We start from the raw sequence: 23,747 nt of genomic DNA, 5'->3' as shown, positions 1-23,747 counted from the left end.
ATAGACCTAGGGTTACCTCCCCCTAGGGTTTTCCATCTGCCTAGAATCCACTGAGACTTTTTGTCTAAGAACACTTAGGACTTTTCTGCAAACTCATTCACACTTGTTAAATAACAAGTAACTTTAACTTTAAACCCTTTTCCATTATCAAAACACAGGTTCGATCATTTGGTGCTCTCTGCATCAACATTATTGCCATCGATACTTATGTGTCGAGTGTCAGAAGTTGCTCGATCTCATCATCTGTAAATTGAATATCACGATCCTCATTCGGATTGATTATTCCCTTGTCCCTCCGAGATCAAGATGGTAACCTCTTCCTTCCATTATAATTCTAGAATTAAAATCAAAAGTGATCGAGATTTTGGAATTGAGAATGAGAGTAGAAAAGATGGTGTGGAAATAATGAAATGAATTCCTTATTTATAAATTTTGGAAAGTAACAAACACTAAATCATAATCATTGATCAAATAATCTCAACCGTTAAAAACAATTACATAAAAATCTACCCTCCCTCTAAATGGTAATTGTTGGTGCAGTTAGCGCTAACGGTCTAACTCAAGTTTTGATGAATGACAAAATAGGTTAAGTTAGTTTCGTTGTTATCTAACATTCTGACTAAGTGTGTAGGAGAAGCCCAGACAGGTCGACGGGCCGACCTGATGTTTGGAACGAAGCCCAGCTAGGTCGATGGGTCGACCAGATAGCTGCCACGAAGTCTAAACGGGTCAATGGGCTGACCGGACGTTTGACACGAAGTCCAGCTAGGTCGACGGACTGATCGGATAGCTGGCACGAAGCCTAGATGGGTCGAAGGGCTGACCGGACGTCTGACAGGTAAGTGAAGGTAAGTCACTGGAGGGGAGTGACTGTGAGGACGCATTCCTAGGAAGGGAACATTAAGTGTCGATCCAACTTAGATCCATTTCGGATATCTAAGTCGAGATCATGACTAGATTCTAGTCTTGAGGAGACGGAATCTAATTACTACTCTATTCTTTAACTGTGCTAACACTTTATTTTACAGGGTAGTTTGCATTTTACCTCGGACTAACTCTTTTTTGCAGGTTGCTAAAAAGTGGAGGTCCGAGCGCCCGAAATGCAAAGTTTATCCCCAACGAGCTTCGCCGCGTGGAGCACCCTAGTTGTCTCGGCTACGTTATATTCAGGGCGCCTTGAAGGTATCCGGGTGCCCCAAACCTCCTATATAAGGAGGGGTGAAGGCTGAAGCAAACAATCAACAACGACAAGATCCTCCAACGCTTGCTCTGCCGTGCTACGCTTCTGCGACGCTACGAAGCTACTCTGACAACGCGCTGTTCTTTTATTTCTTCATTTTTGTCAGTATTGTTTTTCTATTAGCATTCTTGTACTTTAATTATAACAATCATTTCGAATTGCTAGTGAATTGCCCAATGAAAACACTCAACGAGTGCAGGCATTGGAGTAGAAGTCGACAAAGGCTCCGAACCAAGTAAAACAACTTGTGTTAGCATTGTGTTTTTGACTTTCCGCTGCTTACTCTATACGAAAATTTTTTAATCGCTATTCACCTCCCCCCCCCTCTAGCGAATATCTCGATCCAACAAGTGGTATCAGAGCATGCACCACTCTGATTTGGTGCAACCACCAATCAGACAGGGGTGAAACTCTTTTCTATTTGTTTGTTCATTCTTTTCTCTTCTTTTTCAATTTTTCGTAATATTCCAAACTGGTATTGTTACCCTTTGGATTTTTTTTTCCGTTGCAATTTAATCTGAATTTGGTGCAACACCAATTCGGTTAATTTCTCATTCCGCACTACTAATCCAAGACCAAGTCTTGGGACCCCTCGTCTATTTATTTAATTGTGTGCAGATTAAAAAATGTCTCAAGTTGAAGGGTTCAGTACAGTACATCCTCCCCTATTCAACGGGGGCACTTTTCCGTACTAGAAGAAGCGGATGGAGGTCTACTTGAAGACAGATTTCAACCAATGGTTCAGCGTCACCAGAGGCTACAAGGTGTCGGTCGACAACTCCGGAATTCCACTGGACCCAGAATAATGGACTCCGGAAATGAAGAAAAAATCGTCAATGGACTTCAAAGCACTAAATACGCTACAATGCGGACTGACTAAGGAAGAGTTGAAACGGGTAGAACCGCATCAAAACGCTAAAGAGTTATGAGACAAGCTGATCAAACTACACGAAGGAACAAGCGACGTCAAGGTAACGAAACACGACCTTCTTTTAAACAGATTATTTAATATTAAAATGCGGGAAGGAGAAACAGCGAGTCATTTTCACGCGAGGATCAAAGACATCCTCAACGGACTCCACGCGATAGGACATCAAATGGAGAATCACGATTTAATCAGGTATGCGTTAAATGTTTTTCCGCGTAATACTTTGTGGGCATCTATCGTGGATGCCTACAAAATTTAAAAAAAATTCTCTAAGTTAAAGTTAGACGAATTATTTTATGAATTAGAATTACACGAGCAAACTAATGTCGGGACCGAGAAAGGTATTGCCTTATTTGCAGGTTCCTCCAAGGAAAGAACAAAGACCAAGTCTAAACATGAAGATGAGTCTGACCAGGATTATGAAGACAAAGAGTACCTGATGAACCTAGTAAGGAAAATGTTCACCAGGAGGAAGAAGACCTTCAACAAAAAGGACCTACAGAAGATCAACTCCCTAACTGACCAAGGAACATGACCTGCTTCAGGTGCAACAAGAGGGGTCACTACAAGAACGAGTGTCCGAGATTGAAAAGCGACAAGACGAAGACAACCAAAAAGAAGGTTCTCAAAGCAACGTGGGACGACTCGTCCTCAGAAGAATCAGAGGCCGAAGACCAGAAGCACCAGAGTCACCTCGTATTGATGGTCCTCGAAGCAGAGTCGGAGGACGAATCAGAAGACGGGTCCAAACCCGAATCGAGCCACGAGTCCGTACTCGTTTCCGAAGGTCCCGAAGAGGTATACCTTAATTTGAATAGAAAGTTCTTTAAAATTATTGCATGTTTAAATAGGAAATTAATTGCGATAGAAAATGAAAACAGATTGCTCCTTGAGGAGAATCAAAACCTCAAGGAACAAATCACAAATCCAAATCCAACTCAAGACCTAACACTTGAGGAGGAAAATTTATCACTAAAAATAGAAATTAATAAATTAAAAGATCTCTTAGAAAAATTTACAACAAGATCTAAAAATTTAGATCTAATTTTAAATAATCAAAAAGTAATTTACAACAAAACCGGACTTGACTACAAGTCAAGTTTAAATAAAACATTTAAATTGTTAATAACTCAACACAAAAAATCAAGTAAAGCATGGGTTCTGAAAGCGTGCTTAACCACTCAAGTAGGACTCAACCAATATTACATACGCAAAGAAAAAATATATTATGTAAAGTGGAATAAATCAAATCAAAAACCAAAATACAAACCTAGACCAACAAATTTAAAATCTAAATATTTTAAAACCCCTCAAAACTTAGAATATCATCAAGTTAATTATAACTATAAAAATAACAGACATAAACCAAGAATTAAAAACAAAAAGACCAATAATTCAAGGGGGGCCTCAATAATAGCTGGCACCTCCAAAAATAATCTACCCGACAGGGTAACCAAACTAACCTACCCGGTAGGGTAATTAGAACTAGTTAAAAAGGGACAACAGTTTAACTTGACCTATGGTACTGGTGAAGTTTTGGATGATAGTACGTTAGGAAAACTATGTCTATGCATGTTTAAGAATATATGACTTTGACCTGGTGCATTTGGCTTAGTGAAACTAACCGAATCTACCCTTTACGGATCTTAACCAGTTAGACCAAGATTTTGTATTAAATTCAGTGGATAGGACTATTTGGAAAACCTCGAAGGTATGGTTACTCTAATGATGTCCAAGTGACTCACCATAGCTCAGAAGTTTAGCCGAAAAATGTCTATTTGTTGAGCCCAAGGCTAAACCTAAATCTAACACAAAGTTAAACTAAACCCTAAAACTGAACCTAACTCATCTCACAAAATTATACGATTCCTTGATTGAAAACATAGATCGGGTGATATCACTAAGGAATTAAATAAAATTTAATTAAATAAAATTAATTAAACAAAATTAAAGTAAATTAAATTAAAAATAAAATAAAATTAATTAAATTAAATAAAATTTAAAACTTTTTAAAAAAATTACTTTAAAAATTATTTTAAAAACTTTAAAAATTCATTTAAAAACTTTTAAAAATTACTTTAAAAATAATTTTAAAAACTTTAAAAATTATTTTGAAAATTCTTTTAAAAACTTTAAAAATTATTTTAAAAACTTTTAACAATTATTTTAAAATTTCTTTTAAAAACCTTTAAAAATTATTTTAAAAACTATAAAAATTATTTAAAAAATTCTTTTAAAAACTTTTAAAATTATTTTAAAAATTCTTTTGAAAACTTTTAAAAATTATTTAAAAACTTTAAAATTCTTTTAAAAATTCTTTTAAAAACTTTTAAAAATCCTTTTAAAAACTTTCAAAATTATTTTAAAAATCCTTTTAAAAACTTTTAAAAATTATTTTAAAAAATCTTTTAAAACTTTTAAAAATTCTTTTAAAAACTTTTAAAAATTCTTTTAAAAACTTTTAAAAATTATTTTAAAAATTTCTTTTAAAAAACTTTTAAAAATTATTTTAAAAATCCTTTTAAAAACTTTTAAAAATTATTTTAAAATTTCTTTTGAAAACTTTTAAAAATTATCTTAAAAACTTTTAAAAATTCTTTTAAAAAAAACTTTTAAAAAATTATCTTAAAAATCCTTTTAAAATTAAAAACTTTTAAAAATTATCTTAAAAATCCTTTTAAAAAACTTTTAAAAATTATTTAAAATAATAATATTAATAATAATAATGATAATTATTTTACGATTATTCTTATCTAAACAAAATTGAAATCAAAGCATAGACTTATTTTCAACCCCTACTTATTGTAGGAAACTAAGTGGATCTTAGACAGTGGTTGCTCCAAACATATGACTGGGGATCACATCAAATTCACTCAACTTACCTATAAAAGTTTAGTAACAGTTGTCTTTGGTAACAATGGCAAACTCAAGGTAATTGGTATAGGTAACATTGAGCTTAAAATTGATTTCATTATTACAAATATTTTCCTTGTTGAAAATTTCAAGTACAATCTCCTTAATATAAGTCAATTGTGTGACACCAGATATAAGGTCAAGTTTTTATCTTCAGAATGTCTAATCAAGCACCTAGATAATCCTACGATAAATCTAAAAGGGTTTAGAAAAGATAACATCTATGCGATTAACTTAACCACCTCTTCAATTAAGTGTTATTTAACATGAGAAGAATAAACTTGGTTATGGCATAGGAGAATGTCACACACTAATTTCAGAAATATAAATAAATTAAATGGATTAGTTAGAAGTTTACCAAAATTACCTAACTTAGACTCAACAATATGTAATGTTTGCCAACAAGGTAAACAAACAAAATCTACTCACAAACAAACAAAATCTACTCACAAACCAACTAATCAAACTCAAACCAACTCAATACTAGAACTTCTACATTTAGACTTATTTGACTCCCATGGGTTCAAATCAATAAATGGAAGTTTATATTGTCTAGTAATAATAGATGATTATTCTAGGTTCACTTGGGTCAAATTTTTAAAAAATAAGGATGAAACTTTTGAAATTTTTACAAACTTTTGTAAACAAATTGAAAATAAAAAAAACCTTAAAATTAAAAGAATTAGAAGAGACAACGGGGGAGAATTTAAAAATCATAAGTTTGATAAATCCTGTCTCGAAAACAGATATCATCATGAATTTTCGTGTCCTAAAACTCCCCAACAAAATGAAGTTATGGAAAGAAAAAAATAGAACTCTACTTGAAGTCTCTAGAACTATGCTGAATGAATATAATCCACCTAAGTATTTTTGGGCAGAAGCTGTCAGTACAACCTGCTATGTGCAAAATAGAACAACACTAAATAAAACCTTTTTCAAAATTTATTATAATAAACAACCAAATATAAATATTTTAAAGTATTTGGGTGCCTAGCATTTATCTTAAACACAAGAGAAACTTAGGAAAATTCACTTCTAAAGTAGAAGATGGAATCTTTGTAGGATACTCCCTAAACAGTAGGGGGTACAGAATATATAATAGGGTTACACTAAGAATTGAATAAACTACTAATGTAAAATTTGAGGAATCCAAACAAAACCTAGAACAAACTCAACTTCAACCAATTGAATTTATTCAAGAAAATAATAATCAAGAAGGACCCATGGTCACAAAGAAGAAGAAGAACCTCCAGAGAATCAACCTCCTAGAACCATAAGAGTCAACCCAAATCATCCAATTGATCAGATAATTGGTAATCCAGACTTAAGGGTTTAGACTAGGTCATCTTTTAGAAACCTAAGTCAAATTTCTCTAATTTCAAAAATTAAACCCAAACCCGTAGCTGAATCATTACTTGATCCAGACTGGGTCATAGTTATGCAAGAGGAACTAGCTCAATTTGAGCATAATGAAGTTTGGGACTTAGTACCACCACCCAAAAATAAGAAAATAATAGAAACAAAATGGGTATTTAGAAATAAATTAAGTAAAACTGGGGAATTTACTAGAAATAAAGCTAGGCTAGTCGCTAAGGGGTTTAGTCAAGTTGAAGGACTTGACTATGATGAAACTTATGCCCCAGTAGCTAGGTTAGAGTCCATTAGAATGTTACTAAGTTATGCAGCCCATAAAGGGTTCAGACTGTATTAAATGGGCGTCAGATCTGCCTTTCTAAATGGCCTGATAAAAGAAGAAATTTATGTAGGCCAACCACTTGGGTTTGAATGTCTAGAACACCCTAACTATGTCTTTAAATTTAAAAAAGCCTTATACGGACTTAAGCAAGCACCCAGGGCTTGGTATGAAAGGTCTCTTACCTAATATCCAAAGGATTTAACCAGAGTCAAATTGACCCAACCCTATTCGTTAAATTAATAAAAGAGGACATATTTATAGCCCAAATCTATGTAGATGATATAATTTTTGGCTCAACTAATTCAGAATTTTTAGAAGAATTCGCAAACTTAATGGAACAAGAATTTGAAATGAGTTTAGTAGGAAAATTAACTTACTTTTTAGGATTGCAAATCAAACAAACAAATGAGGGAAATTATATTTATCAGCAAAAATATACCAAAGAATTACTTAAAAAATTTGGGATAGAAAATACTAAAGAAATAAAAACACCTATGGCAGTTAGCACTATTCTAGATGACGACCCAAATGGAAAACCAATTGACTTAAAATACTATAGGAGTGCCATAGGTAGTCTACTGTACTTAACTGCAAGTCGACCTGATAATTTATTTGCAGTGAGTATGTGTGATAGATACCAAACCTGTGCTAAAGAATCTCATTTGACTTAAGTCAAAAGAATCTTTAGATACCTTAAAGGAACAACAAATGTAGGAATTTGGTATCCTAGAACTAACAATTTTGAATTAATAGGGTATTCTGACTCGGATTATGCTGGGTGCAAATTAGACCGCAAAAGCATAAGTGGTGGATGTCAACTACTAGGTCTATCACTTGTCAGCTGGTATAGTAAAAAGTAACACTGTGTTGCTCTGTCTACAACTGAGTCAGAATATATAGCCATAAGAGAATGTGTTGCCCAACTATTATGAATGATGCACACTTTAAAAGACTTCAACTTAAACATTACAAATGTAAAAGTACTAATTGACAATATTAGCTCAATTAATTTAACAAAAAATCCTATGCATCATTCCGGAACCAAAAATATTGAAATTAGGCACCACTTTATCAGGGATCATGTCACTAAAGGAGACATTGAACTCAAGTATATTGAGTCCAAATCTAATTTAGCTGACATATTTACTAAACCCCTCCCTGAAAGTGAGTTTAGTAATCTACGTAGAAAATTAGGGATATGTTTAATAGACTAGGATACTAAAATTACAAAAATGATTTTTCAAAAAGAGTGCTCTCAAATTCTAGGATAAAATCTTTATATTTTTGTAAAATCTTCTATTTCTAGAGTTTTAAATCAATTTTAGTGTTAGACTAGAAAAATTCCTTAGAAAGCATGTTCCCTTAGGGCTAGTACTTGAGCATCTCACCAACACCCTAGGATTCTTTTGTTTGTGATTGTCAAACATAGAAAGGGGTGAGATGCATAGGTAAATTGCCTGAACTTAAGATGCTTATTTCAGTGCATCGACATAAGTTTGGGCATTAAATACCAAACGGACATTAATCAGGTTAAGCCATTCAGTTTAGTCAAACACTAACTGATTACAGTTAGACTTAACCTGACTAGCCAAGTGAAAGTTGTTATCCTCTAATAGTCAGTAAGTAGCTAACTGGTTAGACAGTTCTTGTAATGTCAGGTTCAGGGGGAGGATTAATTATTTTTATTTTGAAATTAATTTTTGAAAAATATCTCTTTTTAAATCAATTTAACACTAACTAAGTGTTTTAAAATTTTGTTTGGATTTTTTTTAAACTTAGTTTTAAAAGTTAGATCTCCTTAATTGGATTGTTTTAAACTTATGTTTGAAAATTGATTTTATTTTCAAACTCTAAACTTTTCAAATTTAATTTTGAAATCCATATTCTTTTAAACTTAGTTTTTGAAATTATGATCTTCAAAATTTAGGTTTAAAAAGTTGATTTTGAAAAATAAACTTTATTCGGGTTTGTAACTTAGATACTGAAAATTATATTCTACTTGATTTTAAAAACATATTTTTGGAAATTTATTTTAAAAATTGAAGGTTACAAACTTAGGTTTGAAAATAGATTTTACTTAGTTTTGAAAACTTAATTTGAAAATTGGACTTAATCCTAATAAAAATTTTTTTTGTAAAAATGCTATATTTGAAAATTATGTTTTCAAATTGTAAAACTCTTTTCGAAAGATTAAGTTAAGATTACAAATTTTAAAGTTGACTATTTTTTTTTTTATCTTTCTACAGTTAACTATTTTTTAACACTTTTTGGAAAAGATAAAAGATAAAAACTTAAAACTCCCCTAAATTAATCTGACTTACATTTGTAGTCTTCCTTGCATTTGAAGTTATAATTTGCTCTGCATTTATTTTTGATGAATGTCAAAGAGGGAGAGTTAAGTGGTTTAAGTTAGTTAAACAACAAAATTTAAAACAAAGCTAACTTCACAACCTTATACATGCTTGCTTTTACTTACATATGTTTTTCACTAACTTAATCAGGTTGTCATTGCATCAAAAAGGGGGAGATTGTTGGTGCAGTTAGCACTAACGGTCTAACTCAAGTTTTGATGAATGACAAAATAGGTTAAGTTAGTTTTGTTGTTATCTAACACTCTGACCGAGTGTGCAGGAGAAGCCCAGACAGGTCAACGGGCCGACTTGATATCTGACACGAAGCCCAGCTAGGTCGATGGGCCGACCGGATAGTTGGCACGAAGTTCAAACGGGTCGATGGGCTGACTGGACGTTTGGGACGAAGTTCAGCTAGGTCGACGGACTGACCGGATAGCTGGCACGAAGCCCAGACGGGTCGAAGGGCTGACCAGACGTCTGGCAGATAAGTGAAGGTAAGTCACTGCAGGGGAGTGGCTGTGAAGACACATTCTCAGGAAGGGAACATTAGGCGTCGATCTGACAGATCCATTTCCAATATCTAAACCGAGATCGTGACTACATTCCGGTCTCGATGAGACGAAATCTAATTATTACTCTATTCTTTAACTGTGCTAACACTTTATTTTGCAGGGTAGTTTGCATTTTGCCTCGAACTAACTCTTTTTTGTAGGTTGCTGAAAGTGGAGGTCCGGGCGCCCGGAAGGGATCCAGGCGCCCGGAATGCAAAGTTTATCCCCAACGAGCTTCGCCACGTGGAGCACCCTGGTTGGCTTGGCTACGTCATATTCAGGGTGCCCTGAAGGTATCCGGACGCCCCAAACCTCCTATATAAGGAGGGTGAAGGCTGAAGCAAACAATCAACAATGACAAGATCCTCCAACGCTTGCTCTGCCGTGCTACGCTCCTGCGACGCTGCGAAGCAACTCCGACAACGCGCTATTCTTTTATTTCTTCCTTTTTGTCAGTATTGTTTTTCTATTAGCATTCTTGTACTTTAATTGTAACAATCATTTCGAATTGCTAGTGAATTGTCCAACGAAAGCACTCAACAAGTGCGGGCCTCGGAGTAGGAGTCGACAAAGGCTCCGAACCAAGTAAAACAACTTGTGTTAGCGTTGTGTTTTCGGCTTTCCGCTGCTTACTCTATATGAAAATTTTTTAATCACTATTCACCCCCCCCCCCTATCTCGATCCAACAGTAATAACCACTGGTTATCCCAACGATCGGAACCACATGTTAACCGGTGGTTTCAACGGCTACAGACAAAATAAAGAAAAAATGTAGCCAAAAAAAAGAAAAAAATCCACTGAACAAGTGGTTAATTAGGCCTCTGAATTATAATCAGCTTTGCCCCTACTGAGCCGATTGTGGTTCATGCCCAACAACCCACATCAATGGGTAATTGGTTCATTGGCTCGGTTATGCACCCAGGCCAGGTCTAGTTAGAACCTAGCCCATGAGCAGGTGTACAACCAAAGCAATAATAAATGATTATCGAATTGCAAAAATAACCATATTTTTTTTTTTTTTTGAATTTTAACAAATTTAACATAGTTTTTCAATTTTACCCTTTGATTTTTTAAGAATTTAATATACTTTCTAAAAATGCTAAGTAGTCCATGATTTCCTTCACAGTCGACTAGTTCGCCATTTTAACTTTCCTGAAAAGGTAAATTTTATACATTATCCCAAATTGCACTGCACAAACTAGAACATTACTCAAGTTGGGTGGCACAACAACATAGTGAATCACAACATGAAGAGACTCACATAATGTTAGAAACTGAAATTTCCTATTTGAATTCTGCAATCTCTTTAATAAACATAAGAATGGTCACAACACTGCTTACAAGTGCATCTAACAACATGAAGACTTGCTCATTCCTTGCTTTTGTGCCTCTTCTGCAGTTCTATTAAGACTCACCCGGTGCACCGATAGCGCTGCTTTATATGAATCAGAGTTCAGTACCTTCCTGCTCACATTATTGTAGATCTCCTTGATGACAATCTCAAAGGCTGTCTTCACATTGGTCGAGTCGAGTGCAGAAGTCTCGATGAAGAAAAGACCCTCTGCTTCAGCAAGCGCTTTTCCCTCCTCGATGGAAACCTCCCTCAGAGTTTCTAGATCACATTTGTTACCCACTAGCATCCTCACGATTGTTGTATCAGAATGTGCTGCAGATAAAGACCCGAGAAATAAGTTTAGGTGTTTAGTTTGTCACTCTAGAGTGGCATGCTAAAAAGAGTTTAGTTTAATTATGGAGAGTGATAGAATCACTTCCATGCTTTTGGAATTATAATTTCCAACCAGGAATTTGGGAAGTATCGAAGTATCAGAACAAAGATAGAGAAGAATGTATCAACTGATACTCCTCATCTCAAATGGAGTCTACGACTAGAGATGAGAAAAGGAAAGAAAGTTTACGACTAGTTATCACTAAGTGGAGAATCAAGGTTTTAAAATGCGGACTAGTCGACTATACATGCGACCGCCTAGGTTTATTAGGCAAGGAACTACTTTGTGTAACAATATGCATATATTTTGTTGCTTGTGTAGAACTTTAACAACTAACAAAAAAAACTTAAAACTACCAAAAAAACATTTTCTAATTTTGATGATAAAGTTGGTTATTAGATGAAAGGCTTCTTGTAATCAACAAAGTAAAATATCATTGCAAGTTTATTTCTACTCTTCAATGATGAAATTAACTAATATGTTGGGTTTGTAAATGATTTCTAATCAGTATAATGCATTAAACAGATCGATCAACGCGACTTGGGCTTTAAGAATGTCTAATAATTTTGCAGTTCCTACATGTAGATACCTAGTTCAGGGTCATGTTCATGAATCAATAACATAGCAAGTGCCAATAAACTATCCTACTAGTTAGTATTAGAAAAAAGTGGATGAAATACTACAAAACAAGATCACATTTGGGTTGGCCAGAATCGTAACCATAAACTAAAAGCCTTTTTGTTTTTTTCTCTTTGAGAGCTCTTGATTGAAAAAAAAAAATTTGTTGAGGATGATTCTTTTGGTGATTAAAAATCTATAATTAACAGTCAAATTCAGCTATACCTCAATTCTTGCCATAGTTTGTTGCTTCTCTAATAAATATAGCAAGAGAATGGATTTTACTCGATACTCATCAACTATTCAAGTCAAGAAAATGGCTTCTTCCTCTGCGGAATCATACATTCATAAGAAGTAAGATTTTACCCCAGGAATCATAGATCCAGGTAATGCTAAAACCTAATTAATGCCAAAAACCGGGTTGCATTTCGATTGTCCTAAAAGCTCGAATTCACATGGAGATCAAACTTCCAGATTTCTGGTTTAGATTTATGACATTTTGTTTATCTCTAGCTAAATCTGCATAATTTTCCATCATTTCCAGTTACTAGAGATTCAATTACTCCAGATAAGAATAAAAGCTCAATTAGCAAAATTGAAAGAGGAGAAAGAAGAATGCGAAAGATCTTTGAAGAAATTTGAGGGTTTTACACATACTGTTGAGCTCGTCGAGCCAGCGGGCGATGCTGTCGAAGCTGGAGCGGCGGGAGATGTCGTAGACGAGGAGGGTGCCGAAGGCGCCACGGTAGTAGGCGGAAGTGACGGCGCGAAAGCGTTCCTGGCCGGCGGTGTCCCAGATCTGGGCCTTCACCTCCTTGCCGTCGATGTCCATGCTCTGCGTCTGGAACTCGACCCCGATGGTGGCCTTGGAGTGGGGGTTGAACTCGTTGCGCGCGTACCGCGACAGCAGATTCGACTTCCCCACCGCCGAGTCCCCGATGATCACTACCTTGAACAAGTACTCCTCCCCCTCCCCCTCCTCTTCCTCCATCGAAGGAATGCCTGAACGAGGCGGTTCTGGGCGGCAATTAACGGGAGGTGCGGAATGGAGAAGAAGACAAGGAGAGAGGTGGGAGGAGGCGAGAAAGCAGAAGAGATGTAGCAGAAAGGTAGCAGGGGTGGTGCCATGTTTGAAATTTGGCAGTGTATTTGTGGACGTGACTGCACAACCTACTTGGTATCAATAATCCCTAAGGTGTCAAAAGGCGAATATACTCGCCTTAGCGTCTCTGTCAATTCGTCCCAAGATCAATACGGAATAGGTAAATCATGAATGACTACTAGCCTTTGAAATAGTAAACAACAATCCCAAGCAATTTAGTATCATTGGCCTAATAGATCTACTAAAATAGTTTACATCGGTTGAGAATTGAAGTTAAAAAATCATTAAAGAAAACACTCATATAGATACTAATTTGGTCAATCGGATCTTCAGACTTATGGGCTGCTTGTTTGGGGGGTTTGGAATGGGAATGGAATGAAACATGGTGTTTGGTTTGGGGAAATAATGGTAGGTCCCACGGATTCATTCCTCTAAACATAGGAATGGGCCATTACCCATAGGAATTGGTGGTATGGGAATCATTCCCATTTCATTATTATTGACAATCATTCCTATTCTCATTCCGTTTTCCTTACCCGAACCAAGCACCCCCTTAGTGTTAATCATTCGTCCTAAGGTTTGCCCATGACTTTGTGTCGCAGGGGTAACCGTCTCGGCGGATGCATCCGAGAGGCAATCTCTTTTAAAGGAAAAAAAAAACTCAATCAACTTTGAGGTTAGGATTGGAGTCACGGAAATAATATCTTGTAACATAGGATAAGACCATATATAATATACCTAAGTCCAATCTATCTTCCGGATTATTGTGATAGAAGAACAATAAGTTCATGAGATGTGCCAAATCTCAACTGACCTACTTCATCCTAGTAATGGACAATAAGTTCATGACATGTTCTAATTTTAATCGACTTGGAGTCACGGGTTCAAATTATAAAAATAATCTCTTTCAATGTATGATAAAACTATGTATAATAGGTCTAATATGATTTAACCTTTCTCTGGGACCGTATTGATGGAGCTTGATATAAATATCACATTATTATTGTGATAGAAGGATAATAAGTTCTAAATCTCAATCTACCTATCTCATCCTTTGTAATCTAAGCTCCACTCGATCCAATCTTGTTTATTGGTTGATAACTCCAATTCTATCGATTTCAAAAGATCTAAAGAAAGACATGAATTGGGAAATTAGAAAGGTGGGATTGTAGTCCTCAAACTGAGAAGTGGACAAGGAAAATAACGAAGAAAAGGTTAGATTTTGCTTGTTGTTGCAAGTTTGAACCATTTATATCACATACTTCTACTTTCTCACCTACATCACTAATTACTTCATTGATTATCTCCATTCCTTTCATTATGTAGAAAGCGCCAATAATGTCTCATCGATATAATAGAAGGGGTTAAACTAACATGACTAATTATAAGGTAACACATAATCAACTTTATCAATAAGAAAGGATAATGTTCATTCCACGGCTATAATACAATGGTTAAACATTTAGACGAGCAATTAAAAAATCAGTATTTGAATTTCAAATGCAATGAATATTTTTGAGTCAGCTTCTAAGTGTGCATAAGTTAACTCCTTCATCAATTTAATACAACTCCTCACTTATTTCGCTTGCAAGTTGAGCCCTTCCTATATTGTTGTGGCTTTTGATCATCCCCTTACATTTTCCGTTCTAACTCTCTCATAAAATCATTGGAACTCAACTTATAAAAAAAAATATTGAACCAAGTAACATCGAATTTGAGACGATCGATTCGATTGTACAAAAATTTTTCATCGGCTAGTAAGATAAATAAAAAAGTACTCATCATAAACGGCTCAGAAATCTAATATTCCAGGATCCCATATGGAGGACAGAACTCCTCAACCTAAATGCCACAACAGTCGGCTTCCTTGCAAGTCACCACCAATTGCCACTTGACCTTGTCATCGAAGTTAGCCTACCTTTAAGCTGGGCTTCCTTCGATGGTTCCATTGTTCTGGTCGTGTTGTTGACAGGCCCAATTGGGCTGGGTTGCGGCCTAATATGATTTGCACAGTAGGTTTCTCTTTATTAATCTCACACACTTATCATTTATACCCGGCACAAACTCTACTGTGCAATGACAGAGTGCCCATGTAATTTTTTTAAGTATTCACCGTTTGGTTTCTTACTATAGTTATTAGGCACTAGCACTTTTAGATTTATCATAATCACCATTGAAAAATTTCTATAGGACCGAAATGATAATCATCAAGATTAATTAGCGTGAAGGACTGAATACCTAGTACTAGTGTAGAAATAGTGCAAAAGTAAAATACTTTAGTGACAAGCAGGAGTATCACAGTTCAAATCCTGTCCAAAAAATTTTGGCCTATAATAGTGGCAAAAGGTGAATACGTTCGTCCCAGCGCCCCTGTCAATCCGTCCCAGAGTCAATACGGAGGAGATAAATCACGGACAGCTACTAGCCTTTGAAATAATGACTAGCACATAAGGGAGACATTTATCTCGGCTTTGCCGAGATTCGAACCCCAGATCTCATGGTGGTAACACCTCATGCGCTAGTCACTAGACTCATCCGAGGGGACGAACTATAATAAAAAAAATGATAATCCCAGTTAGCCTCATTGACTATCTCTGGGGTGACCGGCCCGGTCCCACGGAAGTTTCCCACCGGCCACTAGGATAAATCGGGAAGCGCACATGGCGGCCAGCCCAGAAGCCCAGCATCCTTTGATTACGCCCCCATTTGGAGAAAAAATTCTTACAAATACGTCGTAGTTGGGGTTCAAACCGTGGGTGCCTGGGAGATAATCTGGATGTCCTACCGTGGCACCATGACCCCAGGGATGAGGGGGCGAACTATAATGGAATTATGGATGGTGAACATCTGACATTCCATGCATGATGTGAGCTCTTTCTAGATTTACAATGATGTCCGATAGGAGATTGATATAGTGTATAATGGAGGGTCCCGGTAATATTGAGAGGTCAATAATCAAGGGGATATTATGGTCAAAAGTCAAAAACATGTGACAGTCGAGGTCGAGAAATCCCTAGCCTGGTCCAAAAAGGGAAGCAATAATTAATACCAAGAAGTTCTTCTAGGACACCCTTCCCACCTTATAAGTACAACTCTCGATATAACTTCCGGCCGAGTATAGAGTTGATCGGGTCCTAGGACTCAGTCATTTTATGTAACGACCCGCCTTCTACTAACTAAGTTATAAGGCTGATCATCACATTATGCTGTGCTAACTAATCCATGACCATCATTAAGTCTAATTGCGGAAGCTGTACTAATTAAAATTTGTGCTAAATTATTATCATTTCTTGGTTCTACATGTGCTAAGAGGGTGTAATCTAAGCTATTCATGTCATTATTACCTCCCCTTATGGTCAAGGAACTTAACTAAGGGTTTCTAACTAATATCAGGCCTCCCAATCGATCCACGAATCGATTGGAATGGTCGAATCGATCCAGTGATCGATTCAGCAGGCTACTGTGCTCTGCCGATATTCTGGATCGATCGGCTGATCGATCCAGTCTGGTCAATCGATCCAGTGATCGATCCTAGGGCCTTCTGTTCGCGACAGAGAGCGTTCGGATCGATCGGCTGATCGATCCAGAGGCCTACTGTTCGCAAGGCGAATTGCCCAGTCGATCCTTCGATCGATTGGAAACCCTCGAATCGATCAGCTGATCGATTCGAGTTTCTGATTTCGTGCCAATGGTCTGATTTCAGCACTTGCTCGTGCCAAGACATTCTAACATCACAAAAATAGTATTCTAAATATGATAGGATGCTTAATTAACTAATTCATAACATTTAACATGCTAAGGTGCAAGATAACAAAATGTTAAAAGGTTCTAGTGCTTAAACAAGCTTGCTGAAATTCCCTAAGATCTCTATCCCAAGTTCCGTCCACACACATCTTTGTAGCATTGCCCTCCAGCCTCCGCTAGTCCATCTTTCCTTTACCTTTATCTGCAGTATAAGGAAAAGAAAGTATCTGTAAGCTTTCGCTTAGTAAGAAACCATTTACCTCACTAAAACATGCAATCGATGCAAATCATGCTTTGAAAACATGATATTTAAAACATGTACTGATTGAACTAATACATGGCATGCTATCATACAATACATAGCAATCAAAAGCTAGTCACTGTTGGGTTTTTCGGGCCACGAAAATCGCTTTTTCGCGTCGCGGAAACCCCGAATCACCCTAGCCATTGGATCCGTGTGAAGAAAAACTTTCGAAAACAATACGAGTACGAGTTTACAACTTAGATCTACTCCTAGATCTACATGAAGAAGAATTATACCTTCGAAGCGTGCCTTTCGCGTATCCCGCTCGTCCAAAACGCCGGATCTCGAGAGTATCAAGATAGATACCCCTCTAGAAGTATCCACACGAACACGTGGGTGGAGAAAAACACACAAAGAGGTGTGCTAGCACCTATTTGTGGTTCGGCCAAGATGAGGAGGAGAAGGAGAGGAAGAGAGCTCCAAGAGGAAGAAGGAAGAAAATGCCCACTTGAATGAAAAATTGAATTCCCATTCAAAACCAAAAGTGGTCGGCCACTTCCCATAGTGTAACCCCCCATTAAATGCAATTAATGTGAAGTTATTAAGAAAATGGCTTTGTAACTTCCATGAGGTGGCACCCATGATGATGTGGAGTAACATCATTAGTCCACTTCAATGCCAACTCACCAATGAGGTGGCATAAAGTCAAGTCTAACTTGACTTTTCATCTTCCTCTCAAATCAAGTCAAACTTGACCAAATCTCTTCCATGGTTGATCTAATCTAACCATTTGATTCAAGCCAACTTAATATAATGAATCTAATTTATTAAATTAAATTGATCTAATGAGTCATAATCTAAATTAGACTCATTGTATACATGAATCAACTTGAGTCTAACTCAATTAGCCCAATTTGGATTACTCTTAATCCAATTGGATCCATCAAATGAATCAAGTCCTCTTGGTTCATCATATGAACCTAATCTCCATCTAATTGTCCTAAGTGTGTGACCCTATAGGTTCTTGTAACGTTGGCAATGCCCTAAACCCATTTAGGAGCATAAGTAATGAGCAATATCTAGCAACACATCATTACTACCCAAGTTACAAGAATGTCGAGATCCAACATCACCTTGTGACTACTAATTGTGACTCCTCACAATATATGACAAGTGCCCTTCTATCCTAGACATCTAGATTGATCAATGTGAGGCATAGACCGTGTCATCCTCTGACCAATCTAAATCTTGAACTCCAAGTAGACTCACTAAATCAAATGAGCTCAATATCCTATATTGACTCATTTGGGCATGGTCATGCACTTCGTGGTCTCACTTTATCAAGAATACCGATGTCTCTCCCGTCATATAGGAGGGATAGATCCCATCTACATCACTCACATCCCTCTGCATAATTCGTTACATACCCAGTAATCGCCTTTATAGTCCACCAGTTACGGGTGACGTTTGACGAAACCAAAGTACATAACTCCTTATGTAGGGAACCATGGTGACTTCAAGTCTAAGGACAAGTAGTCATACTAATAGCCACATGAGAAAGTATATGACACTCATATAACGATCCATGATACTTTCTCATGGCGGGTCATTCAGTATACATTCTCTAATGTATACCCATGTGTCAACTTGATATCTCTAAATCCATGACTTGTGAGATCAAGTCATCGAGTTGACCTACATGCTAGTCTTATTGCATTAACATTGTCCCTGAATGTTAATACTCGACTAGGAATGATTAAGAGTAGTGTTTCATATATCATCTCACTATCGGTTCAACTAACCGATTGATATAGGTGAGAACCATCTACTCAAGGACATTATTATACTTAGTTTATTTGGCACCAATACAAGTAAGTATAATAACCAAATGCCTTTATTTATATAGAATATGATACAATAAGTCCAAAATACAATCATTAAATGATTGGCTCTAGGGCTCTAGCTAACAGTCATAGCATACTATCATCCAAGCATGTGTAACATGAACTGAACATAGAGCTATCATACATAATCATAAGAGTGAGTTGAGCTGAAGCATGAACTGAGCTAAACTAAACTAAGCTAGTACTGAATTTAAACCGTATACACAACTGATTTGTGAGAGTTTAAAAACTATACATATAATAGATGAAAATATATAATCATGCTGCTAATGTGCCCGACAACTGTACGTGCTATGCGCGCATCCCTAACTAGACCCGGGTTTGTAAGTCCCGAATTTAGTAGGGCTACTAGGTTATCTGAACCTAGGGACGACTGTGGGAGCCCAACCCAATGGATATCTAATCCAGTACAGTGCCACTGAAAAGTAAAATACTGAACATAAGCTAATAAATTCTTGTCTTGCTTTTACTAGGTTGTCTAAACCTAGAACTAGGTTATCTAAACCTAGAGGCGACTGTGGGAGCCCACCCATTGGACATCTAGTCCTGTAAAAGCTGAAGCAAGACTAAATAAGCTATAAAATGCTTCTATTGCATTTATCTAAGCTACTAAAATGCCTAAGTTGCATTTTTCTGTGCTAAATAATTTAATCGAACACTTAGTATGCGTTAACTCGCATCCCTTGTGTCGATAGTCTACATATTACTAAACTAATACATGGAATTCACACGAAAGCTACTTATACTGCAGGTGAGGGGTTTCATACCTCCTGTTTGGATTTTCTTACGATTCTAATCGCTAGATTTCCGGAGGAGACGATCCTTTCGACGATCTTCTTGCGTCTATGCGTTCCTCTTGCAGAGGGGAGCGTCCTCGTGTCGAAGTCATCGCCGGGAGGTGTCCTTGGAACCCTTGGGACGGAACCCTAGCTTCCTTGTGGTTGGCGCTGAGAGAGGAAGAGAAGGGAGAGGGGTCGGCGGGATTAGGTTGAGGAAAGGAGAAGTCTCGTTAAAAAGTTATCTCCTCACTAATTAATTCCCTATTTATATCAAGTGGTAATCTCGGTCCAACTTGAATATAAATTTAATTGTTTCCCTTTCCTTTCAGCACGGCCCTGCTGGGTTCACTTGGTTACTAAGGTTCACCATAAGTCATAGGACCCATAGGTGTCGGGTTTAATTCCCGCTGAAGCTATTTTCGTTTTCTATTTATTTTTACTACTTCCGCTACTCTAAAAATTCCATAAAAATATTCTAAAATTCCAGAAAAATTGTAGAATATTTCTAAAATAGTTTTGGGAATTTTCAGGCGTTACATTTTATTTCTTCTAGGCACCGTCCCAGTCTATCCCCGGTAGGCTTCTTAGCTGGTCGGGCCCCAAGGCTCAGTCACCTCATTTTTCCTGGGCACTGCCCAGTCTACTCTCGGTCGACTTCTTAGATGGTCGGGCCCCAGAGCTTAGTCCCCTCATTTCTCCTGGGCATCACCTCAATCTACTCCCAGTCAGCTTCTTAGTTGGTCAGGCCCCTAGAGCTCAACCTTCACTTCCCATGAGTATGGCTCCCAGTATACTCCCGGACGGTCCAAGCGTCGGTCGGACTATGGGCAGGAGAGAATCCTGTCAGGGAATTACAACCATTTGTCAAATAATAACAATTATCTGTTAGATAATATTCTGATACTGTACAACAGGCATAACGTAGAACCTTTCTCTACCCAATAGGAGTTCGCTGCGCTTCATCCATCACCCGACATACTCTGACACTTGATATTTTTTGATGCTTCATGATTGCAGAAGTTACGAGAGACAATATAAAAAGGAAGGACCTCTCTATTGACCCGATACACGCACATACACACATCTACTATAATAATATTGTTCATCTTCTTTTCGCATTCTTCGCTTTGCGCTGCTCTTGACTTGAGCGTTGGAGGGTCTACATTAGAGACTTCTTCTCTAGTTTTGACTTTAATGTTCTTGAGTGATCTGTATTTGTGTGCGCAGGCTCGTGTTACTCACGGTGCGTCCTCCAACCCCAGTTCAAAGTCTTTGCCTTGTCAAAGTGCTCACCCTCATCCCCGGCTCCCCTACTCAGCTCAGCTTTTTAGATAGGATCAGATATAATTGATCGAATTAATTGATCTTTTCATCGATTCAATTTTTATAATAAAATTCATTGCTCATCCCCTACTCATCAATATCAAAATGTTCGGTTTTTTTCAGTTCAATTACACAAAAGCAACATGGACAGGTACTCGAGACGATAACCTATTAATTTTTTGAAGTTGACATGAAGCATTCAGGTGGGCACTCGTTACTGGTGTTGCTCGCCATGATAGTTGGGTTACTCAGAGACAGACTTGGAGTTCCAAATGAATTGCATCTTTATATTCACAAGTGAATTCCAGTATCCAGTCTCCTTTACCAAAAGTGAAAGTGATATTTCAGATTCGGATGAAAAATTTGGAATGTTGATTGTTAGAGCATCCATATCAGATATCTTATTCAAAAATTTTATCTTAAATTTTAGATAGGGTAGCTAAAAAATCTTTACATCAGCTATCCTATCAATTTCCTAAATTATTCATTTATTAATAGTACTTCTTTAAATTTAGGGAATGAATTCCATTCCCTAAACATTATAGAGGAGAGAAGAAATAGGGAAGCTGATATATGATGTATTGAAAAGTGGATATCCAAATTTAATAAAGTAACTTTTTTACCCTAAATTATATATTTTGGATAGGAAAATTGGTGTGGATGGTCTTAAGAGGAGAGTCGTGCGCTCACTTTAGATTTAGCTGATGGTTGGTTGGTGGAAGTTTTCCAAGGATCATACCGGTCATTTTCAAAATGTAGTCGATTCGAAAAACTAAATACTTATGAAAAAAAAATGATATTTCAGTTGGCTGTCCTTTGAGAGGTTCAGAGGTAACCAAAGTCAATTGCACAAGAACAATTGCTCAACTCGTTCTGTTAAAGCAGTGTTACTGCTTGTTAATGCTGCTAATGAGACTTGGGCTTCTCCTCAGTTGTCTTTATGCTCTGTGAATTTGATTTAGATGAATAGAAGTTTAGTCTCGCTTTGGAATATTTAGATTTATATTAAATCGCAACTTTTAATTGCGAACATGTATGGATGGGAGACTCTCCAATATTACATTAAACTTAGTTGCCTTGGGTTAGATCGATTAGAGTAAAAATTGTCCAAATTGTCTGATGATAGTAATAGTAGTAAAAGTTGAAATCTTTCATAGGAGATAAATCAAGAAATTGTAGTTGATCAATAGGATGATTTTTTTTCTCAATTTTATCGAGATTTGAACTCTTATGCTATGGTAGCAACTCTGTCTTGTACTAACCAACTCAACCCTTTCCTAAGGATTAGGAGTGTACTAGTATCGAGCCGAACTCTTGAATGTTTGAATATGACTCGTTTATAATCGAGCAAAGCTGGAGCTAACGAATATATTCATGGCTCATGAGCTTATTCGAACTTTTATCGAGTCTAAACAAACTTAATAAATATAAATTTAAATATTTATTAAAAATTAAATTATATATTGAGAGAAAATTATAATATTCTTATTAAAATTTATAATTTTATTCTAATAAAGTTAATATATTTGTCTATATTTTTGATACGTAGATAATTCAATATCAAAACTATTATTTTTTTCATTTAAAAATTAATTCATGGACTTACTAACGAACATATTCACGAGCCAACGAACCAAATATTATGAAACTTGAACTTGATTTTTTATCTTAACGAGTCTCATTAAACAAGCTTAAACGAGCTTTTATCGAATCGAGGTTCAAATAACTCATGAACGACTTAATTTATTTACATCCTTACTGGGACTTGCCCAAATTGTCCAAGCAGATAGAGATAGTGAATAACTATTACTCAGTCATTGATGGACAAACTTAATGCTGACAAGGTTCGGAGGCTCTTAGGCAGAATGTAGAGTCCAAAGTGCATAGAGCACATAGTGAAAATTTCATCCAACTTCATACCCCACGTTCTCCACCTTGTTGGGTAGTCCTACTCGACAATTCTTCCTTTGTTTTCCTGATGATAACGTTCAAGCTCAGGTACAGTTCAATTTGCTACAAGTAGTCAGTTGTTAACGTGGTTGAATCTGTTTTTAAAAAAATTATGTCTAACACAAGCCTCAACGATGCTCAACACCTCGCCTAACAGTCCTGCTTCCTACCTGGCAACCTTGCCTCCTAGGCCTGCAGCCTGACTTCTTGCCTGGCAGCCCAGCTTGCTAAGTGGCCTTGCCTTCCCACTCGGCACCTTCCTGTCTAGTTCGGATCCTCTGTCTTCATTTTTTTCTATCCCTGTGTTTCATTATCAATCGGACGGATCAGATTAAATCTCAAGGCATCATGACATCTTTAAAATATATACAGTATCCTCGTGATGTGTAAAATATTCTTAAAATTTAATCTGATCCATCCGATCGATAATGAGACACAAGGACAGAGAGAAATGGGGACAGAAAATCTGAACTACTTCTTGCCACACCTCTCGGCACGACAGTTCGACAGCTCTGCACGGCCTCCCATTCGACAGCCTCCAAACTCGACAATTCAAAAACTCTCTACTCTACCTTCTAGCTCGGTAGGTAGACCGCTTGGCCACTCGGACTATTCAACCACTCGACACTCAACTACCCAGTTGCTCGATCCCTCATCAACTTAGCCATCTTAG

General features: G+C 36.7%; 1 protein-coding gene across 1 annotated transcript; it reads right to left on the bottom strand.

Annotated features, from left to right (window-relative positions):
• Window positions 1-10,835: 10,835 nt before the first annotated feature.
• On the bottom strand, window positions 10,836-13,148 carry LOC122012552 (ras-related protein RABA5c-like). Its single transcript, XM_042569126.1, has 2 exons — window positions 12,686-13,148; window positions 10,836-11,349 (listed from the first exon to the last, which is right to left on the bottom strand). The coding sequence occupies exons 1-2, from the start codon at window positions 13,017-13,019 to the stop codon at window positions 11,033-11,035; spliced, it is 651 nt and encodes a 216-aa protein (XP_042425060.1). The 5' UTR covers window positions 13,020-13,148; the 3' UTR covers window positions 10,836-11,032.
• Between the last annotated feature and the right edge of the window lie 10,599 nt (window positions 13,149-23,747).

This window comes from Zingiber officinale, chromosome 8A (assembly GCF_018446385.1).
Source record: "Zingiber officinale cultivar Zhangliang chromosome 8A, Zo_v1.1, whole genome shotgun sequence".
Taxonomy (NCBI): domain Eukaryota; kingdom Viridiplantae; phylum Streptophyta; class Magnoliopsida; order Zingiberales; family Zingiberaceae; genus Zingiber; species Zingiber officinale.
Note: the sequence above shows the minus strand (reverse complement) of the source record. Positions and strands in the feature narration are given on the sequence as shown.

Coding starts and splice junctions, on each gene's coding strand:
- LOC122012552 (XM_042569126.1), bottom strand. CDS start 13,019: ATGGAGGAAGAGGAGGGGGAGGGGGAGGAGTACTTGTTCAAGGTAGTG. Junction 11,350..12,685: donor CTGGCTCGACGAGCTCAACA/GTATGTGTAAAA, acceptor CTTTATCTGCAG/CACATTCTGATACAACAATC.